The sequence below is a fragment of the Vespula pensylvanica genome, chromosome 4 (assembly GCF_014466175.1).
Source record: "Vespula pensylvanica isolate Volc-1 chromosome 4, ASM1446617v1, whole genome shotgun sequence".
NCBI classification, from domain to species: domain Eukaryota; kingdom Metazoa; phylum Arthropoda; class Insecta; order Hymenoptera; family Vespidae; genus Vespula; species Vespula pensylvanica.
This window is the reverse complement of record NC_057688.1, coordinates 1145837-1164915: the sequence shown is the minus strand read 5'-3', so window position 1 is coordinate 1164915 and position 19079 is coordinate 1145837. Positions and strand designations below refer to the sequence as shown.

The 19079-nt window shown below is 33.9% G+C and overlaps 1 protein-coding gene across 1 annotated transcript in view; it reads right to left on the bottom strand.

Annotated features, from left to right (window-relative positions):
- Positions 1-19079, bottom strand: part of LOC122628570 (mushroom body large-type Kenyon cell-specific protein 1-like) — an 83910-nt gene that overhangs the window by 22522 nt on the left and 42309 nt on the right. The window contains exon 2 of the mRNA XM_043810980.1: positions 17524-17677. Coding sequence (XP_043666915.1) covers positions 17524-17677 — 154 coding nt within the window. The remainder of the gene's footprint in view (positions 1-17523; positions 17678-19079) is intronic.

Genomic DNA, 19079 nt, shown 5'->3' with positions numbered 1-19079 from the left:
TTATTTCTACTTTCTCATTCGAAACGATCAGGGTTGGGCGGGTGGTAGGGTGATGGTTTCCAGGGGGTTGGCGTGTAATTCGAAGCCGGCTTAATCCGGAGCTCGCGAGCAGCTTCGAGAAGAGACCATGGAAATGTTTTCCGAAAGAGAATATTCAATTTCAACCGATCGATCCTCCTCGTTAAATTGGTACCTCTATGCGAGTCGTAAATTCCGTTGAAAATTATTCGCTTCTGCTATACAATACGGAACGCGATTCTACGTTATATATATATATATATATATATATATATATATATATATATACATATACATATATATATATGTATGTATGTATGTATGTATGTATGTATGTATGTATAGATGGACACACACATATATGTACAATTCATATATAGATAATATACATACAACCGATCATACTTATATATACTTATAGATATGCATAGTATCTTTATGATTTATATCACATGGATAAAACGTCGACAGAATGCATAAACATTCGAATAATGAGGTATATTGCAATTAATTGGAGTGCGTAGCGTGCATACAAGGAAAATTATTATTTTCAATAAGCCGACGAAGCATAAGCTTTCACTCGATGAAGTCTCAGTACCGTTTCTCCCAGGGAGAAAAAAAAAATATGAGCTTTTTCTCGTCGAAACGGCAAATATCGAATAAGATAGATAGAGAGAAAGTAAAAGAGAAAAAATAAAAGAAAAAGAGAGAAAAGCTTTGGAAAAACGCCTGTGGTTATTTAAAATTCCTATGAATGAGACACATACACCCATACACAGAACGTATTCCTACGAAATTCCTCAACGTGAAAATCCGATGAGAGCACATGCTCGTCCAACCGCGATACATCGTATCCGTAACCACAACACTTACAAACCACGTACGGAAGGCGATGAGAAAGTTTCGTCGATACCAATACACGTTCCAAAACTTGCCCCATGGATTCCAATATCGCCACCACCGAGATTAATAATGAAATTACGAATATTAACCGACCTTCTCAAATTTCTTGGATGGCGGACGTTAAATTATTAAAAACTCATACTATCGTGATTGACGTTTTTCTTTCTCCTTTCTCTTTCTCTCTTTCCTTTTCTTTCTTTCTTCTTTTTCTATCCTTTTTTTCTGTTCTTCATTAAACACAATCTCCATTGAAATTAATATTAAAAAAAAAATTAAAAAAAAAAGAAAGAGAGAGAGAGAGGGAGAAAAGAAAAAAGAAAAAATTGAAGACAGAAAGATCGTAAAGTATACATTCTATAGGACTATTGAAATAAAGCGTAAAAACTTCAACGATAACTCAACGAGTCGGTTACGCTCGGAGAAAGGCCGATGATTGTTTCACCATGGGGAGAAGAAAGAAAATGGCAAGGATAACATCGACGACGACGACGACGACGACTACGACGATTATTTCGCTTTCCCAGCAAATGGCACATAAACATAGCCACGGGGTACCATAAGGGTAAGGGCCATGGGGAAGCTAACAGGTTAACCAACTGAACGAAAGTATGATTTATAAGGGTGAACGGTCGCCGCAGAAGAAAATCTGAGTTCTTAAAAAAGAAATATATGTATATATATATGATCTATGTTCGTAATTAATAACAAAACTTTATCCTTTATAAAAGTATGTATAATTGTATTATCTGATACTTTATAAAAATCATTAATAATTCATCTAGATATACATATTTATTCGATACTTGTAATCGATCGAAATTATTCTTAAAAAAAAAAAAAAAAAAAAAATATTTACGATTACGTAAGATAATAGAAAATTAATCAAGAACGTTGATAATCTGCATATTAAAAGTTTGTCTCGATAATCTCAATAATTACATAACCATCGAAAAGTTCGTTAATTATCATTTAAAAAAATCAATCGCGAAATAATATCGATAACGAAGAAGGAAGAAAAAAAGAAAGAGAAAGGAAAGAACGGACGAATCTAATCCTAAACAAAGAAATAATACAAAAGACAATTCAATTAGTTAAGGGTTAATCTCCGGATTACACGTGAGCGCTATCGAGAGACAACTCGCATGAACAAATCCTAAGTCGACACTAAACTGTCCAAGTTTACTAAGTCCTCGTCGTATCTCGACTTTCCTCCTCTTTTCTCGTGAGATTTCTTTTTCACCGTCTGATGAGAAATAAAGTGGCCGTAAATTCTATGCCGACCAGCAAGTAGTAATAGTCCTAGTAGTCCTAGTAGTCCTCCTCCTTCTCCTCCTATTTTTCTTTCTTTCTTTCCTTCTTTTCCTTTCCTTCTTTTCCTCTTTTCTTCTCTTTCTACTCTTCTAACCAAAACTCACTCCAAACGCGAACAGAAACCATAGGAGTATTTAGACTGTTTCCTGCTACTACTCCTTACGAGGAATATCCGAGGATCGCGTATCTTTCCGCCCCACGAATTTCGGGGTCGAAGAGAAATGACCGTGAAACGGCGAACGATGCCGTCCCGAGATCGTTAAGTACATTAGGAGACCGTTACTCGCAGAAACGAAAGCTTCGTCCGGATATGCGACGTTATATTTCTCGGCAACGTTTCCAAATACTTTTCTTAACTTACGAATAAAACTTACGAAAGTAAAAAAAAAAAAAACAAAAAAATAATATATCCTTTGGAGAAATTATAACCATCCTGTCGTCCACCCCTTTCGTAGAATGTAATGGACTGTACGAAGAAAACGGAGAAGATTAACGTACGCTTGTTGCTCATCTTAATAAACACCATAATAATATCTGACAACGTATTATTATTAATCTCGAATTTCCTCGTTTTGATGGAACTCTGGTCGAAAGAAATAATGTTGTAAAATAATGTGTGTAATGTAATAAGAACGACAAAACGATTTATACATTTAATTTGTGTTATTATTAATCACGAGTTTTCTATTTCGTTTCTTTATGATATTAATTAGAGAAAGAGAGAAGTTAATTCTGTAAGAAATTCTTATGTACAATTGGAATTAGTGTTAAGTAGATAATTGTATGGTAATTTTGGCTAAGCGAAGTAATTAATTAATTTTTTAAACGAATATTGTCTTTCTTCGATTCTTTTCTTTTTTCTTTTCATTCCAACTTCTTGGATATCTCGATTTTTCTTAATAATAAAATTAAAAATTAAAAAAAAAAAGGAAGACAAAGAAAAAAAAAAGAAAACAATTTTTAACGATAAAGATTAAACGAAAGAAAGCAAATAATCATTTTCAACTTAGCCCTACCAATTTACTATTCTTCTTAATCGCAACACTCTTCATTTTCATCCCATTTTCCCAATTCCCATTATAAAGGGTCGCAACCTACAGGGCATATATCCATCTTATGACGCGACCGTATAACTCGGCCGAGACGAAATTAATGCTAGTATATAATGTACGTAAGTACATATATGTACATATACGTAACTATGTATGTATGTACACACATATATGTACATATACATAAATATCTATGTATAAACATACATGTACGCTATATAAAAACATATATGTATGCATATGTAAGTACCTATATATAAACGTATATGTACGAATACGTAAGTATGTATGTACACATATATATGTACGTATATGTATACGTTAATACGTAAGTAAGTAAGTACGTAGATACGTGTTAGGGAACCTGAGCGAACAGTTTATACATTCTTTTTTCCCCTACCCCCACCCCTCGCATAACTTCCGAGACGAACTGAATTCCATGCGCTCGGAAACCTCCCAGACTTAAAAATGGACCGGCGAGAGAAATCTCTCGTAAATCGGGTGTAAATTCAAAATTTTCCCTCGGCGACGCAGACTCGCTCGTTCGTACTCCTGGAATTTCATATAATTTCCCATCTTTCGTCCCGAACGAATTCGACATAACCATCGTATAAACGTGCTTTGAATTACATTTTGACATACATATTTGACATAATTCAATATGATAATGACCGATCCTTCGAAATTTCTTTTTCTTTTCCTTCCTTTATCAACCATTTTCACTTAACAATGAAAACAATAGCAATAACAACAAAACTAATTAACTTAATTAACATAAATTAACAACCTATGATTACGAGCATATAATTACAAGATATAATTATAATTATAAAATAATATATGCATATCATTCTAAACAAGAAATACATATACATACATACATACATACATACATACATACATACATACATATATACATGTACACGATTGTATGAAATTTGTTTCAGTAAAAACGTGCGAATGATTCATCCCTCTTTTTTGTCAGGCATCCCCTGATGACATTCGTCGAATCCGATTAATCAAATCAAACAGTCGAAACGTGGGGCCCGGTTACCAAGCAATTAAAGCTTAGGATTAATTGCGACCGCACGCTGGGAAAAATAAGTCCATAAATTAACGGCGACCGACATCGTCTCGTTCCTCTTCTCTTCTCTTCTCTTCTCTTCGCTTTACTTTTCTCTACGGCACGAATCTGGATTCTATCCGACGTTTCGTTGGATCTTGCGTGGCAAGCCACTTTCTCTCTCTCTCTCTCTCTCTCTCTCTCTCTCTCTCTCTCTCTCTCTCTCTCTCTCTCTCTCTCTCTCTCTCTCTCTCTCTCTCTCTTACTCTTACTATTTTTTCTCTTTCTTTCTCTCTCTCACAAGCCGACAATCTTTTTTCCCTTGCCACGGATAACTTATTGCTCTGACAACGCACTATGCATTTCCGAAGCGATTAAGTTGTTGCCCGTGTGCCTTTTTTACATCTCCTTCGTCTTTTCATTCCACCCCTATTCTCCACCCCCTATCACCCCCAGACTCTCTCTCATTCCTTTGAATCACCGTAACGCCGATGCCTGGAAAACTCCCTTAAAAGTCGAGACTTTCACAACGAAACCCACCCCTTCAAATCTACCCATCCCATCGTCCAATCTCTCTCTTCCTTCATCTACGTTTTTCCTCCTGACAACGAAGAATCGATTCGACTTACCTATTACTCACTCGTAATCTTGTCTCGTATAAATAGAATGTATAAATGAAAAGGAAGAGGAGAAAGAAAAGAGAAAGAGAAAAAATAACAACAATAACGAGTAGATATTCGTAATAACGAAGAAAGTTTAATTACGTTCTCGATTAAATACGGTAGATTATTACGAGCTTTTCTTCTGTCTGTCTCTCTCTCTCTCTCTCTCTCTCTCTCTCTCTCTCTCTCTCTCTCTCTCTCTCTATCCTTCTATATATGTATATATCGAATCTGTGATAGTTAATATATAATAATATAATAAATAAAATGTCGATAATAATATGATAAATAATTTGTCGATCGATTCTATTAAAAACATCTTCTCTTTTCTCTCTCTCTCTCTATCTCTCTCTCTTTTTCTCTCTCATTTATTTACAAAAGAAAATGTTTTCTTTTAAAACAGATATTTCGATTGGGAAAGAATCTGAATGAAGATTGAAACGAAGAAACGTAATCTTTTCAATGATCGCGTTTAACCAGTTTGACTTGGATTGCTAAAAGTAATAGAGAAAATTGTAAAAAAGAGAAAGAAAAAGAAAGAAAACAAGAGAGAGAGAAAATGAGAGGGCTAAGGTATATTTTCAAAGTTCTATTCCGCGTCCCGTAAAGCAAAAAGTATCGAAGGGTGATGTTCCTCCTCTCTTCCTCTTTGCCATTCGAAAAACGCTGACTGCGGAATAACCGTGCGTTCGTTCGGTTGAGGGACTACGGCGTTTTTTTATGCGACACAAAGTAGCACTTTGCCAAATGACCCGAATCTTTTTAGGGTGTCAGAGTCGCAATCACAGCGTACCGTCGTAGTTTCCGTTGTCCTCGTCATGGAATCGTGCGAATAACGAAAAAGAGAGAAAGAGAGAAAGAGAGAGAGAGAGAGAGAGAGAGAGAGAGAGAGAGAGAGAGAGAGAGAGAGAAAGATAAAAAAATCGAGAGAACCATTGACAAAGTTCGTTCGGTGTATGTACGACGACAGAACGAAAATGATGGCATTCATTTTCATGGGACGATAATAAAAATCGTTCAAAGTACACTATCTACTCTTCTTATTCCAAGAGAGAAGAGGACCATGGGAGTCCATAAAGGAAACTCGTTTCAGAATTCTCTTCAACATTTCGTCGAGCCTTTTATATATGTGTACGTGTGTGTTATGTGCATATATGTGTATGTATATATATATATATATATATATATATATATATATATATATGTAGATACATTACTCTCTCGTATTTTCATTGCTTCGCAATTTTCATCCAATCGCACGTACTATCGAAACAACATTGATATTTACGAACGATGTCGTTATATCGTATCAACGTTGAAATTCATTTCCAGATATTTTAAATCGATAAAATGAAATGTAATGATTATAGATATAACGTTATTTGTATCAACTCGTCTAATATGCGAATGCTACATATTTATTTTTATTCAAACTCATTATTCGATCATATTGGATTTTTATCAAGTTAACAATAATTATGATACGTCCGTTTTTAATTAAAAAAGCAACGAAATGAAATGAAGATATAATTATATGTTATACGTTTATATACGTTAATAAATTTGTAAAAAGAGATATGTAAAAATAACGCTACCTAATATTCACTCTTCTGCTATATGGCTGAAACTGATCTTGATGTTAGAGATGTTAAAGAAAACGATTCAAGAAATAAAAACCATCACATTGGTTATAAAATTGTCCCGCGATAATTTCTATGTGATAAATTTATTCTCTTTAAATAAATCATGTAAATAAATTTCTCAAAATTTTTATAGGACGAACTAGTACCTCGTGAGTACTTTAAAAAAGTTTCACGACGATCTTATACGCATAAAATAGTCAATGAAAGTGCTCCATAAATGATTAAAATGTAATAAAATACACTGGAGACGTACGTTAATAATTCGTAATAAGAGAAGATACGAAAGATAACGCTTACCTACTGTTTACTTTTTTCCGATCTGGCTATGACTAATCGTGAGACGTTGAACAAAACGGTGTTAGAACACAGTACGCAAGAAATCAAAACAATGTCATTAGCGGTCACATTGTTGTGCTGTAATCTCTACGTAGTTCGTCTTGAATAATCAAAACAAATGTTTTCTAAAAGTTTCTAGAGGACGAACTATTATCTTGTAAATACTTTAGAAAACTTTAATGATGATCCTATACGCATAAGATAGTACATAAAAATGCTATACGGAGGATTAAAATATCGTAGTAAAACACGCTGAAGGTATATGTTAATAAATTCGTAAAAAAAAAAAAAAAACAAATATGTAAAAGTAAAGCTTACTTAATGTTCATTCTTCTGCGATGTGGCTGCAACTGATCTTGAGACGTTTAATAAAACGATGTTAGAACGAAGTACGCAAAATTATCTAATCAACGATTGCATTGTTTCGTGATAATTTCTATATGATAAATTTATCCTTCTTGAATAAATAAAAATAAATGTCCTCTATGAATTTCTATAAGATGAACCAGTACCTAAATAAATGTCCTCTAAGAATTTCTATAAGACGAACTAATACCTTGATATTGCTTTAGAAAAGTTTAACGATGATCTTATACGCATACGGTAAAAAACAGTACTATACGAAGGATTAAAATATTGTAGTAAAATACGCTGAAGATATACGTAATAAATTCGTAAAAAGAAAATATATGTAAAGATAACGCTTACCTAATGGTTACTCTTCTACGATCTGGCTATGACTAATCGTGAGACGTTAAACAAAACGGTGTTAGAACACAGTACGCAAGAAATCAAAACAATGTCATTAGCGGTCACATTGTTGTGCTGTAATCTCTACGTAGTTCGTCTTGAATAATCAAAACAAATGTTTTCTAAAAGTTTCTAGAGGACGAACTATTATCTCGTAAATACTTTAGAAAACTATAACGATGATCCTATACGCATAAGGTAGTAAATAAAAATGCTATACGGAAGATTAAAATATTGTAGTAAAATACGCTGGAGATATATGTTAATAAATTCGTAAAAAAAAAAAAAAAAAAAACATGTAAAAGTAAAGCTTATTTAATGTTCATTCTTCTGCGATGTGGCTGCAACTAATCTTGAGACGTTGAATAGAACGATGTTAAAACGCAGTACGCAAGAAATCAAAACGATCTAATTAACGATCACATTGTTGCGCGATAATTTCCACGTGATAAATTTATCCCTCTTAAATGAATAAAAATAAATATTTTCTAGAAATTTTATAGTACCTTGTAAATATTGTAGAAAAGTTTAACGATGATCTTATACGCATACGGTAGTGAATAAAAGTGCTATACGAATGATTAAAATATAACTAGGCGATATACGTTAATAAATGAGAAAATATCGTAAAATGAGAAAATACGTAAAGGTAACGCTCACCTAATGTTTACTCTTCTACGATCTGGCGACGACTGAACTCGAGATGTTAAACAAAACGATATTAGAACTCCGTACGGAAGAAATGAAAACAATTTCATTAGCGGTCACATTGTTACACGGTAACCTCTATGTGATTCGTCTTGAATAAATCAAAACAAATGTTTTCTAAGAATTTCTATAGGACGAACTAGTACCTTGTAAATACTTTAGAAAAGTTTAACGATGATCTCCTATGCATAAGGTAGTCAATAAAAATGCTATAGAGAGGAATAAAATATTGGAGTAAAAAGATCAAAAAAGGCGACCTCGATGATAGCAGATTCACTTCTATCCGAAGTAAAGTTGAGGGGAATGGCAGGTATGCAGCAATATATCCGGTTTATAAATATTAAACCAAGATCGTACGAGGTGGCAAGTAGGCATCATAACCTTAAGACGTAACCGGGAGCAGGCATTGAAAAGGGATCATAAGGATTTGTGGAAGGTACCCCTCGTAGAACGATATTACCCTCATCTTACGAAGCGAAACCTCACGTTAGGTAGGTAGATGCGTACATCGTCTCGCATTGAATTGATGTATCCATAATATTATGATGCCATTATATATACATATACATGTATATACATATGTACTTACGTATCATACATACCTATGTACATATGTAGATATTGCATGGAAGTTGTTATTTAAAAGTTATTGTATGTTGAATATATTTGTATATTGTCTTTATATTATATTTACTGTCACACATATATTTAAAAATATCGTATATTTCATAATATATATTTATATATTTTGTTTTCTTTTTTTGTCATTGATAAAAATATAGTAATATAGATTGATTTAAAACACTTATAAGAAAGTTCACATTCTTAAAAAAATATTCTACATGTAATAGTAAATGGTACTTAAAAGTTAACTCGAAAATTTTCTAATATTAATTTACGTGAAAAATTATATATATATATATATATATATATATATATATATATACACTATTAAATAAGAAATAAGTTATAAAATATCTGAAGTGTGGGAGTATGATTTTGACAATTCCACCCTTATACGTGTATATCAGCGTGTAAAACGGAGCGTGGAAAATAAACGTGCGAGTTCACTGAACGAAACCGAGGGTGTCGATTGATTATTATATTTTCTTTTTCCTTCCTTTCGACGTTCGCGAAGGAAGGGTCTCTCGCTTTCGACTTTATTATTATCTCGAAGAAATCTCTCACGTCGAATTATCGGATTAGCGTCGAAATAGTCTATTGTTGTCGTCGGCCTCGAAAATCGTAGATACGCAATGAATAATAATCTCGAAAAGCGCATTAATTATGCACGATTAAAGCGCAATGCCAATAATTTCTCAAAACGAATTATAAGCAGAATTTGAGAGCGTTGTTGCATGACACAAACAATTTTCCAACTCAACGACGAATCGAGACGATTAATTCATTTTTTCTCTTAAATTGATCGAACGATCGATCGATCGATCGATCGAGAAAAGTTTTCTGCAAATGAACAGTTTTTGGGGTTTTAAACAAAGTAAAAGAAAATAAAGAAAAAAAAAAAGAAGAAAAAAAGCAGAACAAAAAGGGGAAGCTTCGATCCGAACGATTTTATTCGACGAGAGAGAGAAAGAGAAAAAAAAAGTTTTTCCACCCTGTACGAGTTGTACACGACTTCTGGTTATTAATTACACCGAAAATCCGATATCAAACTACCCCTCAGCTCTCGCGAAAATAATCGAGCCGATGGGGTTGGTGCACGTGCCGAGCCATTCGGTAACTTCATTTCGTAATATCGGTAATTATCGAAGGAAACGGTGTAGTAAAACTGCTTTTGATTTTGATCGAGTGTACCGTGCTTGCTTATATCTTTGCTCCAAATTTCAACCCTCTTTTTCAATCTTTTATGAACGTTACACTCGCACGTATCTACTTACCTACCTACATACATACATAGATAGATAGATAGATAGATAGATAGATAGATAGATAGATAGATAGATAGATAGATAGATAGATAGATAGATACATCGATAACAGTGAAATAAATATTATTATCATTCTTCTAAATGAATAAAACAAGATAGAATCACGATTACCATGAAAGAGTAAACGAAAACTACTTTCGAGTAGTTTATCATCGAGACGATTAACCATGAAGGAGTCTGAAGAAGAATAACGAAACGAAAATGAAAGGGATGGAAAGGTAAAACAAAGCGAAACGAAAAAACAAGATAAAGAAAAAGAAAGAGAAGAAGGAAACGAACAAAAAAAAAAGAAAAGAAAAAAGAAGAAAGAAAAGAAAAGAAAAGAAAAGAAAAGTATAAGGAATAAAAGAGACGGGTGGTAAGGAGAGAGGAAGGAAGGAAAAGGACAGAGAGGAGGTATAGAGGTAAGAATTACGAAGGCAACGAGCAGGCGGCAAAAAGGATAAGAATTCTTCGCCCAATTTACCATAAACTTCGAGGTTTATGGAAGGAAAGTAGCCGGATATTACCCGAATAGGTAGGAATGTTGGGATGGGTGGTAGTGGAATAAGAGAATATTAAGGACAAAGAAATAAAGAGAGTAAGAAAGATGTGAAAGTGAAAAGAAAAAGGATAAAGAGAGAGAGAGAGAGAGAGAGAGAGAAAGAGAGAGAGAAACATAACCGAAACTACGAGCAAGAAAGAGAAAGAAAAAGAAGAAAACAAAAAGGATGAAAGAACGAGGAGAAAAGAAAAGGGGAGGGGAGTGAGTGAGGGAGGGTGGATTGGGGTGTTATAAGCGTGGAATTAAAACGTTACTCCCACCCCATACTTTCTTTTAGTTGTGAAGAAAAGGGATGAAGAGAGCTCGTGGAAAAACCCCCCGCAGAGAATTTATGAATGCTTTATTTAATTTGGAATTCGGATTCTGCGTTTCCTGCCAGCCAACGACGATTATTTCTTATGATTGTCTCTATCTCTCTTTCTCTTTCTCTCTCTCTCTCTCTCTCTCTCTCTCTCTCTTTCTTTTTTTTCTTTCTCTTTCGTTTTCTCTTTCTAACTTTTTCGTAAGCGTAGGAAGACGAAGCTGACGAGGAATTAACGTCGACCGTTCTACTCGAAGGTGTAACTCGTCCGAGTGAAATGCGATAATTAAAAAAATGCGCCCTTTGTCTTCGTACCTTCGCCGCGTCGTTGTAATGAAACGCGAGCGCGTTAAAAATTCAATTAGAACGGCGCGAGCGGAGATTGGGAGACTCGAAAATCGGAAACGACCATTGTTCCAAGGCCCGTCCCTAACAAGTCGAAATGATATCGGAGAGAGAGAAAGAAAGAGAGAGAGAGAGGGCCCTTCGTCAACGACGAAGAGACCAAAAGGGCAACTTTTTTCACTATGAAAAAATCATTGTGAAAATTTGTTTAACGAATTTCACTTATATACCTTCGTACACGTTATTTCATTAATCAGAAGTTAATATATCCGATATTATTTAATTCGTATCGTTCATTTGTATACACGCATCTTTCCATTCGTTTAATCACCATCATTTTTTTTTTTATCGTTATCAGTCGATCATTAACTCATAATCTCGATCGATTCACTATGAAACGATTTTGTATTCGTGAGAACGTGTATTAAAGAAAAAAGGGATATATAAAAATAAATAAAAATAATACAAATCACGAACTTACGATCGATATTCTTATCTTTTTATATGTGTATGTGTTGCGTGCAAAAGTTTACCGTAAAACGTCATGGTTGATTTAAAGGAAACAAAGAAAAAGAAAAAAATAAGAAGACAGAGGAAATATTATAAAGAAAAAATAGAAAAGCAGCTCATGGATCGTTGTTAAGAAACGAAACACTCCTTCTGCGTGGTACTGCTCGACAATAAGTTATTAGAATAGCCATTATTATTCCACCGGTAGACTCAATTATTTTAAAGCTACTTTTGTGGTGCGCTAATGAAGCACATAAAGCCGAAGTATATAGGTATTCTTCTTCTTTCGAAGACCGCCCTTCAAGATCGTGATATACTCCAATTTCACTGCCAAAGAATCTTTCTCTGCTTCGTCTCGAGACATTATCCCTTTATTTTTTTTTTTTTTTATAGATATATCGATTAAAATTGTACCTTCCGATCAATACCATTCCCTAAGACCAACGAAACATTTCGAAGATGTCGCTAACGTAGACTCTTCACTTTGATACCTGTTGTTCGATTCAAAAGAAAAGAAAAAATTGCATGCAACGATATAAAAAGAAAATTTTCAATACAAAAAAGTAAATCGTCCCATCAGAAATTTTATAAAGAGAATGTTATAGATTAAAGGATAAAGAAAAAGAGAAAAAAAAAGGATTGAAGAAAAATCGGTAAATTGGTAGATGGCTTTGAAAAATCGATGTGGTGAAACGTCAAAAAAAAAAAAAGAAGAAAAGAAAGAAAGAAAAGAGAAATGAAAAAGAAAAAGGTATGAACGAAAGAATAGTTAAAGGGCAAGAAATTATTCGAGAAACTCGTAACGGTAAAAGTGTTGGTGTAACCTACTCGATGATACTACTTAAGGAGTCGCGATCTATAAGGGCAATAGCTCGATCCCTGGTGACTCGGCAAGTTCCGATGACTCGGAAGAAACCAGTTTCTTCCGCACCATCGACGCCAGCTCGACGTTCCCGTTTATCTGAAGGCGCGAAGGAACGAAAAAAGAAGAGAAGGGAAAAGAAGGAAAGAGAAGGGACGAGACGAGAAGAGAGGAAGGGAAAGGAAGCCCTACTGTTCGATTGCAAAGGTGCTCGTACGAAAAATTCGTCTCGAAACGAACCTTGAATCGTTTGAGTTTGAGAAGGTAATGAGTAAGATAGAGTAAGATAGAGAGATAGAGAAAGAGAGAATTTGTGTTTCTGAGGAAAAAAATAAAGAACAACTCTTGTTAATCTCTGTCGTTATTGTAATGAGAAACGAGATATTTCTTGAACGTTTTGTTCAACGTTATCGTCGCAAATAAACGTTATCATTTGTGTCGTTATTTCCACGTCTTTAAAAGTTAATACCTGTATTATATATTTCGTATCTCCCTGGACGATTTATCGTCGTCTCGATAAAGATGGCAGTAGTAAATTAAAGTTTAAGTAATACTCGGTATTATCTCCTTGGCTCGTGGCTAGAAGGAGAATAAAAGAGGGCCACTCTAGACATTTTCTACGGACGAATGGATGAGTAATGTGCGAAAGGGAAGGTACGAGCAACGTCGTTGTTTGCTAGTAAAAGAGAAAGAGAAAAAGAGGGAGAAAGAGAGATAGAGATAGAGATAGAGATAGATAGATAGATAGATAGATAGATAGATAGATAGAGGTAGAAGGGGTGGTACAAATCGTCCGTAAAATCCAAGATTTAACCCCATCCCTAGTTCGAGGCGACGAAATGAAGCCCTTCTATCCGTTGATATGATAAACACCCGAAATGACAGTGCTATCCTCCTCCTCTCATCCTCCAATAGCATCCCTCTTCCCGTTTGGGATCACCTTCGTTCTTCTGGCTCCCCGACTCTCTCCTCTCTTTCCCTCTTTCTTCGAGTTAATCACGTCAGACAGGCAGACCCCCTCTGATTAAAACGTTCCTTCAGCCCTTCTTCTTCTTCTTCATTATTATTATTATTATTATTGTTATTGTTATTATTATTATTAATGTTGTTGTTATTATTATTATTATTATTATTATTATTATTATTATTATTATCACCATTATTATCATTATTATTATCATCACTACTATTACTACTAATAGCATTATTAATACTACTAATACTTCTATTGTTATTATTATTATTATTATTATTATTATTATTATTATTATTATTATTATTATTAATATCATTATTATAAGAGAGGATAAATGCAGGGTAATTAGGAAGAGCAGTTAGAATGATTTTACTGCATATATATACGTAGTAGGTATTTATTATGTATATATATATATATATATATATATATATATATATATATATAATTCTATTTACGTCTCATAATGTTACGGACACTATACCATCCCTCGTTAATACTCGAGTTTATTAAATATCTAACGAGGTCAGAAATGAATCGAATTTCAGCTTCCTTCTTCCTTAATTAACTTTGGCCTACTTCCTTCCTACCTTCCTTCCCTTCTTCCATCTTCCTTTTTCTTTCTTGTTTTTCTGTATCTTTTTTTCTTTTTTCTTTTTTTATCTCTTCGGAAAGAACGATGATATCTCGTCACACTTGTTGGTGGCTGACTGACGTTGACGGATCGTCTAAAAGACGTAAATGTAGTCGAGCGCACGAGCAATCTTACTCTAGCATGATAGCTAATACCATCGTAGTCTATCTTCTAACGGTAACACATTTTTATTTACTCGTACGACGGATCATCGTTTAACGAAAGATAAATAATCCCCTTTGAACGTGCATATATTAATTTTGATTGAATTAGATATCCGTCGACACGACGATCGTGATCAGCTAATAGAAACGTTCTTATTATTAGAACAGAAAAGAAAAAAAACTATATTATATAAAACGATATGTAAAATTTTCATTGAAAAGTATAAATTCTTCTCATTAAAAGTTTTATCTTTCATTATTATTTCTTTTTTATTTTTTATTTTTGTAATCCTATCATCGACATAATGTCTATAGAAAAGGAACGTGGTTCGTTCAATGGACCTATCCATCAATCTCTCTCTCTCTCTCTCTCTCTCTCTCTCTCTCTCTCTCTCTCTTTCTCTTTCTTTTTTCTTTTCTTCTTCTTCTTCTTCTTCTTCTTCTTCTTCTTCTTCTTCTTCATCGAACGGACGATCTGGTTACACCAGGTAATCTATCCTTCGAACGGCCGGTCATGCTAATAAAGCCGGCAGGTATAATGTGGAACGATCGTAAATCTCGTTGGTTCAAGGTACAACCTCGGTCGCACAAGTGCAACGCGTCGGTAGCGTAACGAGGACGTGTAAGTTTCAAGACGCGTATTGGACGTCTAAGGAAACCCGTTACACCGGATACTTCACCTCGAAACTATCTGTAAGATCATCCCCGTTGTCTCGATCTTAAACATGTCTACTTATGTCGATGATGTTATTTAAAAAAAAAATTAACAAAATTCTTTTTCATTATCTCGTCCGATACTTTCCATATACGTCAATCCATTTTCGAAGAGATTTTATACATATATGTACATTTCATTTTTCTTTATACTTGTCGTTTTCTATTTGTTAATAATACGTCTGTTTATTTTCTATATATCTTAATTTTGTAATATTATTTTCTTATCTCTTTCAGTCCATTAGTATTCTTTTTTCTTTCTCTCTTTCTTCTTTTTCCATGCATTCTATTTTAATATTCCCATTGTTTTCTATCGGTCTATCAGTACATTCGTCTGATTTTTCCTATATATTTTAATTTTTCTATTATTTTCTATCGATTTTATTCCCTTTCTTCTCGTCACGTTTGCCCTTCTCCCATTTCTTCTTTATTTTCATTAATATTTCTATCACTTTCCATCAGTTTTAGTTTGTCTTTCTTATTTCCAATTATTTTAATATTTCTGTCCTTATCCTATCTTGTTTTTTCGATCTGCTTGTCTCCGTTCGTTGGTCTATCTCGCTCACACTGACTTTATATTCGCTTTTAACGTTACGAAATGGTTGGTCGGTAGGTTCTCCTATCTACTTACCTACCTGCCTTTACCTGTCCGATGATTGCTGCCTTGCACGGGTTAATAGCACTCGCGAACATAACGAAGGGTTATGTGGATCGTGAGTTTGTTATTGGCTTGCTTAATGACCCGTCCAGCACATTCTACCTGTCCGAGTCCGGATACGTGCTACTGCATCCTTGCGAATAGTGACTACGAAAACCAAGAGAGACAGAGAAAGAGAGAGACGGAGAGAAAGGGATGAGAGAACGGTCCAGGGACGAAACGAAAAATGCGTGATCCGAATTTCCCCTATAGAAATTGAAATACGTGGACGTGTTATAATGGTATGTCGATAACGTGACACCTGGCACACGTATTTAATGATACCAGTAACATCAACAAAACAAAATTCAATATCCCGAAGCACGAAAACCTGCTGTACGATAAATACGAAAGCAAAATTTTAAAATATCGCCGATGGAGTTTTAATTTCGAATTCGAAAAGAAAAAAAGAAATAATAGGAAACACATTCTTTTTATTTTATTCGTTTTTCTTTTTCTATTATATAAAATTATTCAGTTATTTACGAAGAAACAAAAAAAAAGAGAGAGAGAAGAAGTATGTTTTAATTATACAATAACGATTGAGAAAAAAATATTCTTTCTCATGGTGGAACTCTAAGGTCCGACATTTTGATTCTAACGACGGAAAGAGATAAATTAGAACGATAACACAGTCTCTAACGAATCTCAAAATGGAGTCGTATCGTTAGACAAAGAAAAAAATAGAAAGAGAGAGAGAGAGAGACGAAGAAGGGACCTACTTACGATTCTAATGAGTCTCGTTCTCGCGCTCTTACGATTATAATAAAGGCACGAACGATATTACATCGATTCGGTTCGTTACATCTAATTGACATGGTCAATGTAAACGATCTCTTTACTCTATGTAGTTTTACGAATCAAGAAAGAGAGAGAGAGGGAAAGAGAGAAAGCTTGCGACGAACAACAAACGTATATTATCTATCTATATACTTACATATACCTAGAAATCTACCTACATAACATACGATACAAACGAAGGTAGATGTTGGATAACGACGAAACTAACTAACTAACTAACTAACTAACGAAACTACATTAGGCGTTTCACTTACTTACATTAGTCGAGATGACTATGTTTCACTAACATAACTTTCGTATGTCAATATAAACTCTCCATAAGTAAAATTCGTTGAATAATCGAAACTGTATCGTGCAATGTATAATAGTGTGGGAGTTAATAGTAATAAATCGTGTTAAGAAAGAAAGAAAAAGAAAAAGAAAAAGAAGAAGAAGAAGAAGAAGAAGAAGAAGAAGAGAGATAATATGATATATACCAAAGCTACATATATATATATATATATATATATATATATATATATATATCACTATTCGTTCTCGTCTAACGCACCGTATAATCATGGCATTTATATTCACTCACCATTGATATTAACCGAGGATTGATCCACGCCTGCTGCATGTTATCGTCGAGATACCGCTTTGCTATTCGTGCGATGTTTTCATGGGACTCCTTTTTTTGTGCTTGTGCCGCTTGTACTACAACAGGCGGGCCTACGTCGACGTTCGCATTGTTTCTAAAACAGAAAATGCGTTACGTGTGAAGCAACATATCCTGAACATATTACAAGTATACATGCATATATATATATATATGTATATATATATATATATATGTACGATATGATATATGCATGTACGTTCAAAGATTTCCAATGGTAGGCGTGATGCATCGAGGAATCGTGATTACTCGTTATGCCGCATAAATCGATTTGTGAAATTGCTCGAGGAGAGAAAAGACTTACGTGCGAACGTTCGAAAAAGGAAAATCTTACTTACGTATACCTATAGATATAATACATGTTGTACATAGATATATGAGGATACATGAGAGAGAGAGCATGGATTCTCAACATGGATCGCTTTTAACATCCTTTTCGAATTACTTCGCCATAAAGAGAATTTAATTGCGTCAGCTGACGTCCTCCTTTCTGTAATAAATAATGATCATCGGCTTACTTTGTAGTCGGCGATACGGTCGTGTATGACGATCGGAAGAATCCTTTTCGAGAAGTAATATCATTTAATGTGATTGAAAAAAAAAAAAAAGAAAAAGAAAAGAAATACAGAAAGAAAGAAAGAAAGAAAGAAAAAGGGAGAGAGAAAAAAATCGTCTCTTAAAAAATAGTATCGATGATGGGGAAATTCGTCAGGTTATTTTAAAATGATTTTTCAAGGTATAAACATTTATTGGATCAGTATTTTGTAATATTTTAAATCGATATTTATAATAAAATATCATTAGATAAAAATTATCGATATTATTATCATCCATCAATAGAAAAACTGTTAGTCATTTTAATGGAAAATATTACAATTAAATATAAGAAATTTGTCAGTATTTTAAAATCGATTAATCAGTATTTATAACGATCCGAGAGAGACACCTAACTACATTATTTAGATACTTCATTATTTATACCGATCATTTATATTGAATATTGATATATTATTATAAACATTATTATTATAAATATTATAAATACTGACCCGACGTATTCCTATGAATAATTATCAATTATATTTTACGAAATATTTATCATTGATGAATATAAATACCGATCGAATAAATATAGAAGTGATTATTTATTTTTTATATAAAATTTTTAAGACGATTGGAGCTTCGATCTATGATCCGGCTTGATCTCGATAAGATCATCCTTTCCTCCAGCGAAATCTCTCTCTCTCTCTCTCTCTCTCTCTCTCTCTCTCTCTCTCTCTCTCTCTCTCTCTCTCTCTCTCTCTTTCTGTTGCTAACTCAAAGATGAATTATTAACAGGAAAAGGACGTCTGCTCATGTGAAGCAGTAGAATCATTATCGAACAAGAGAACACGAAATTAACGATCCCCTGTACATCGACTCATGCGTCAAACTGAATCCATTGTGTAACGGCAATACCATCAGCATCGTCAGTCAAC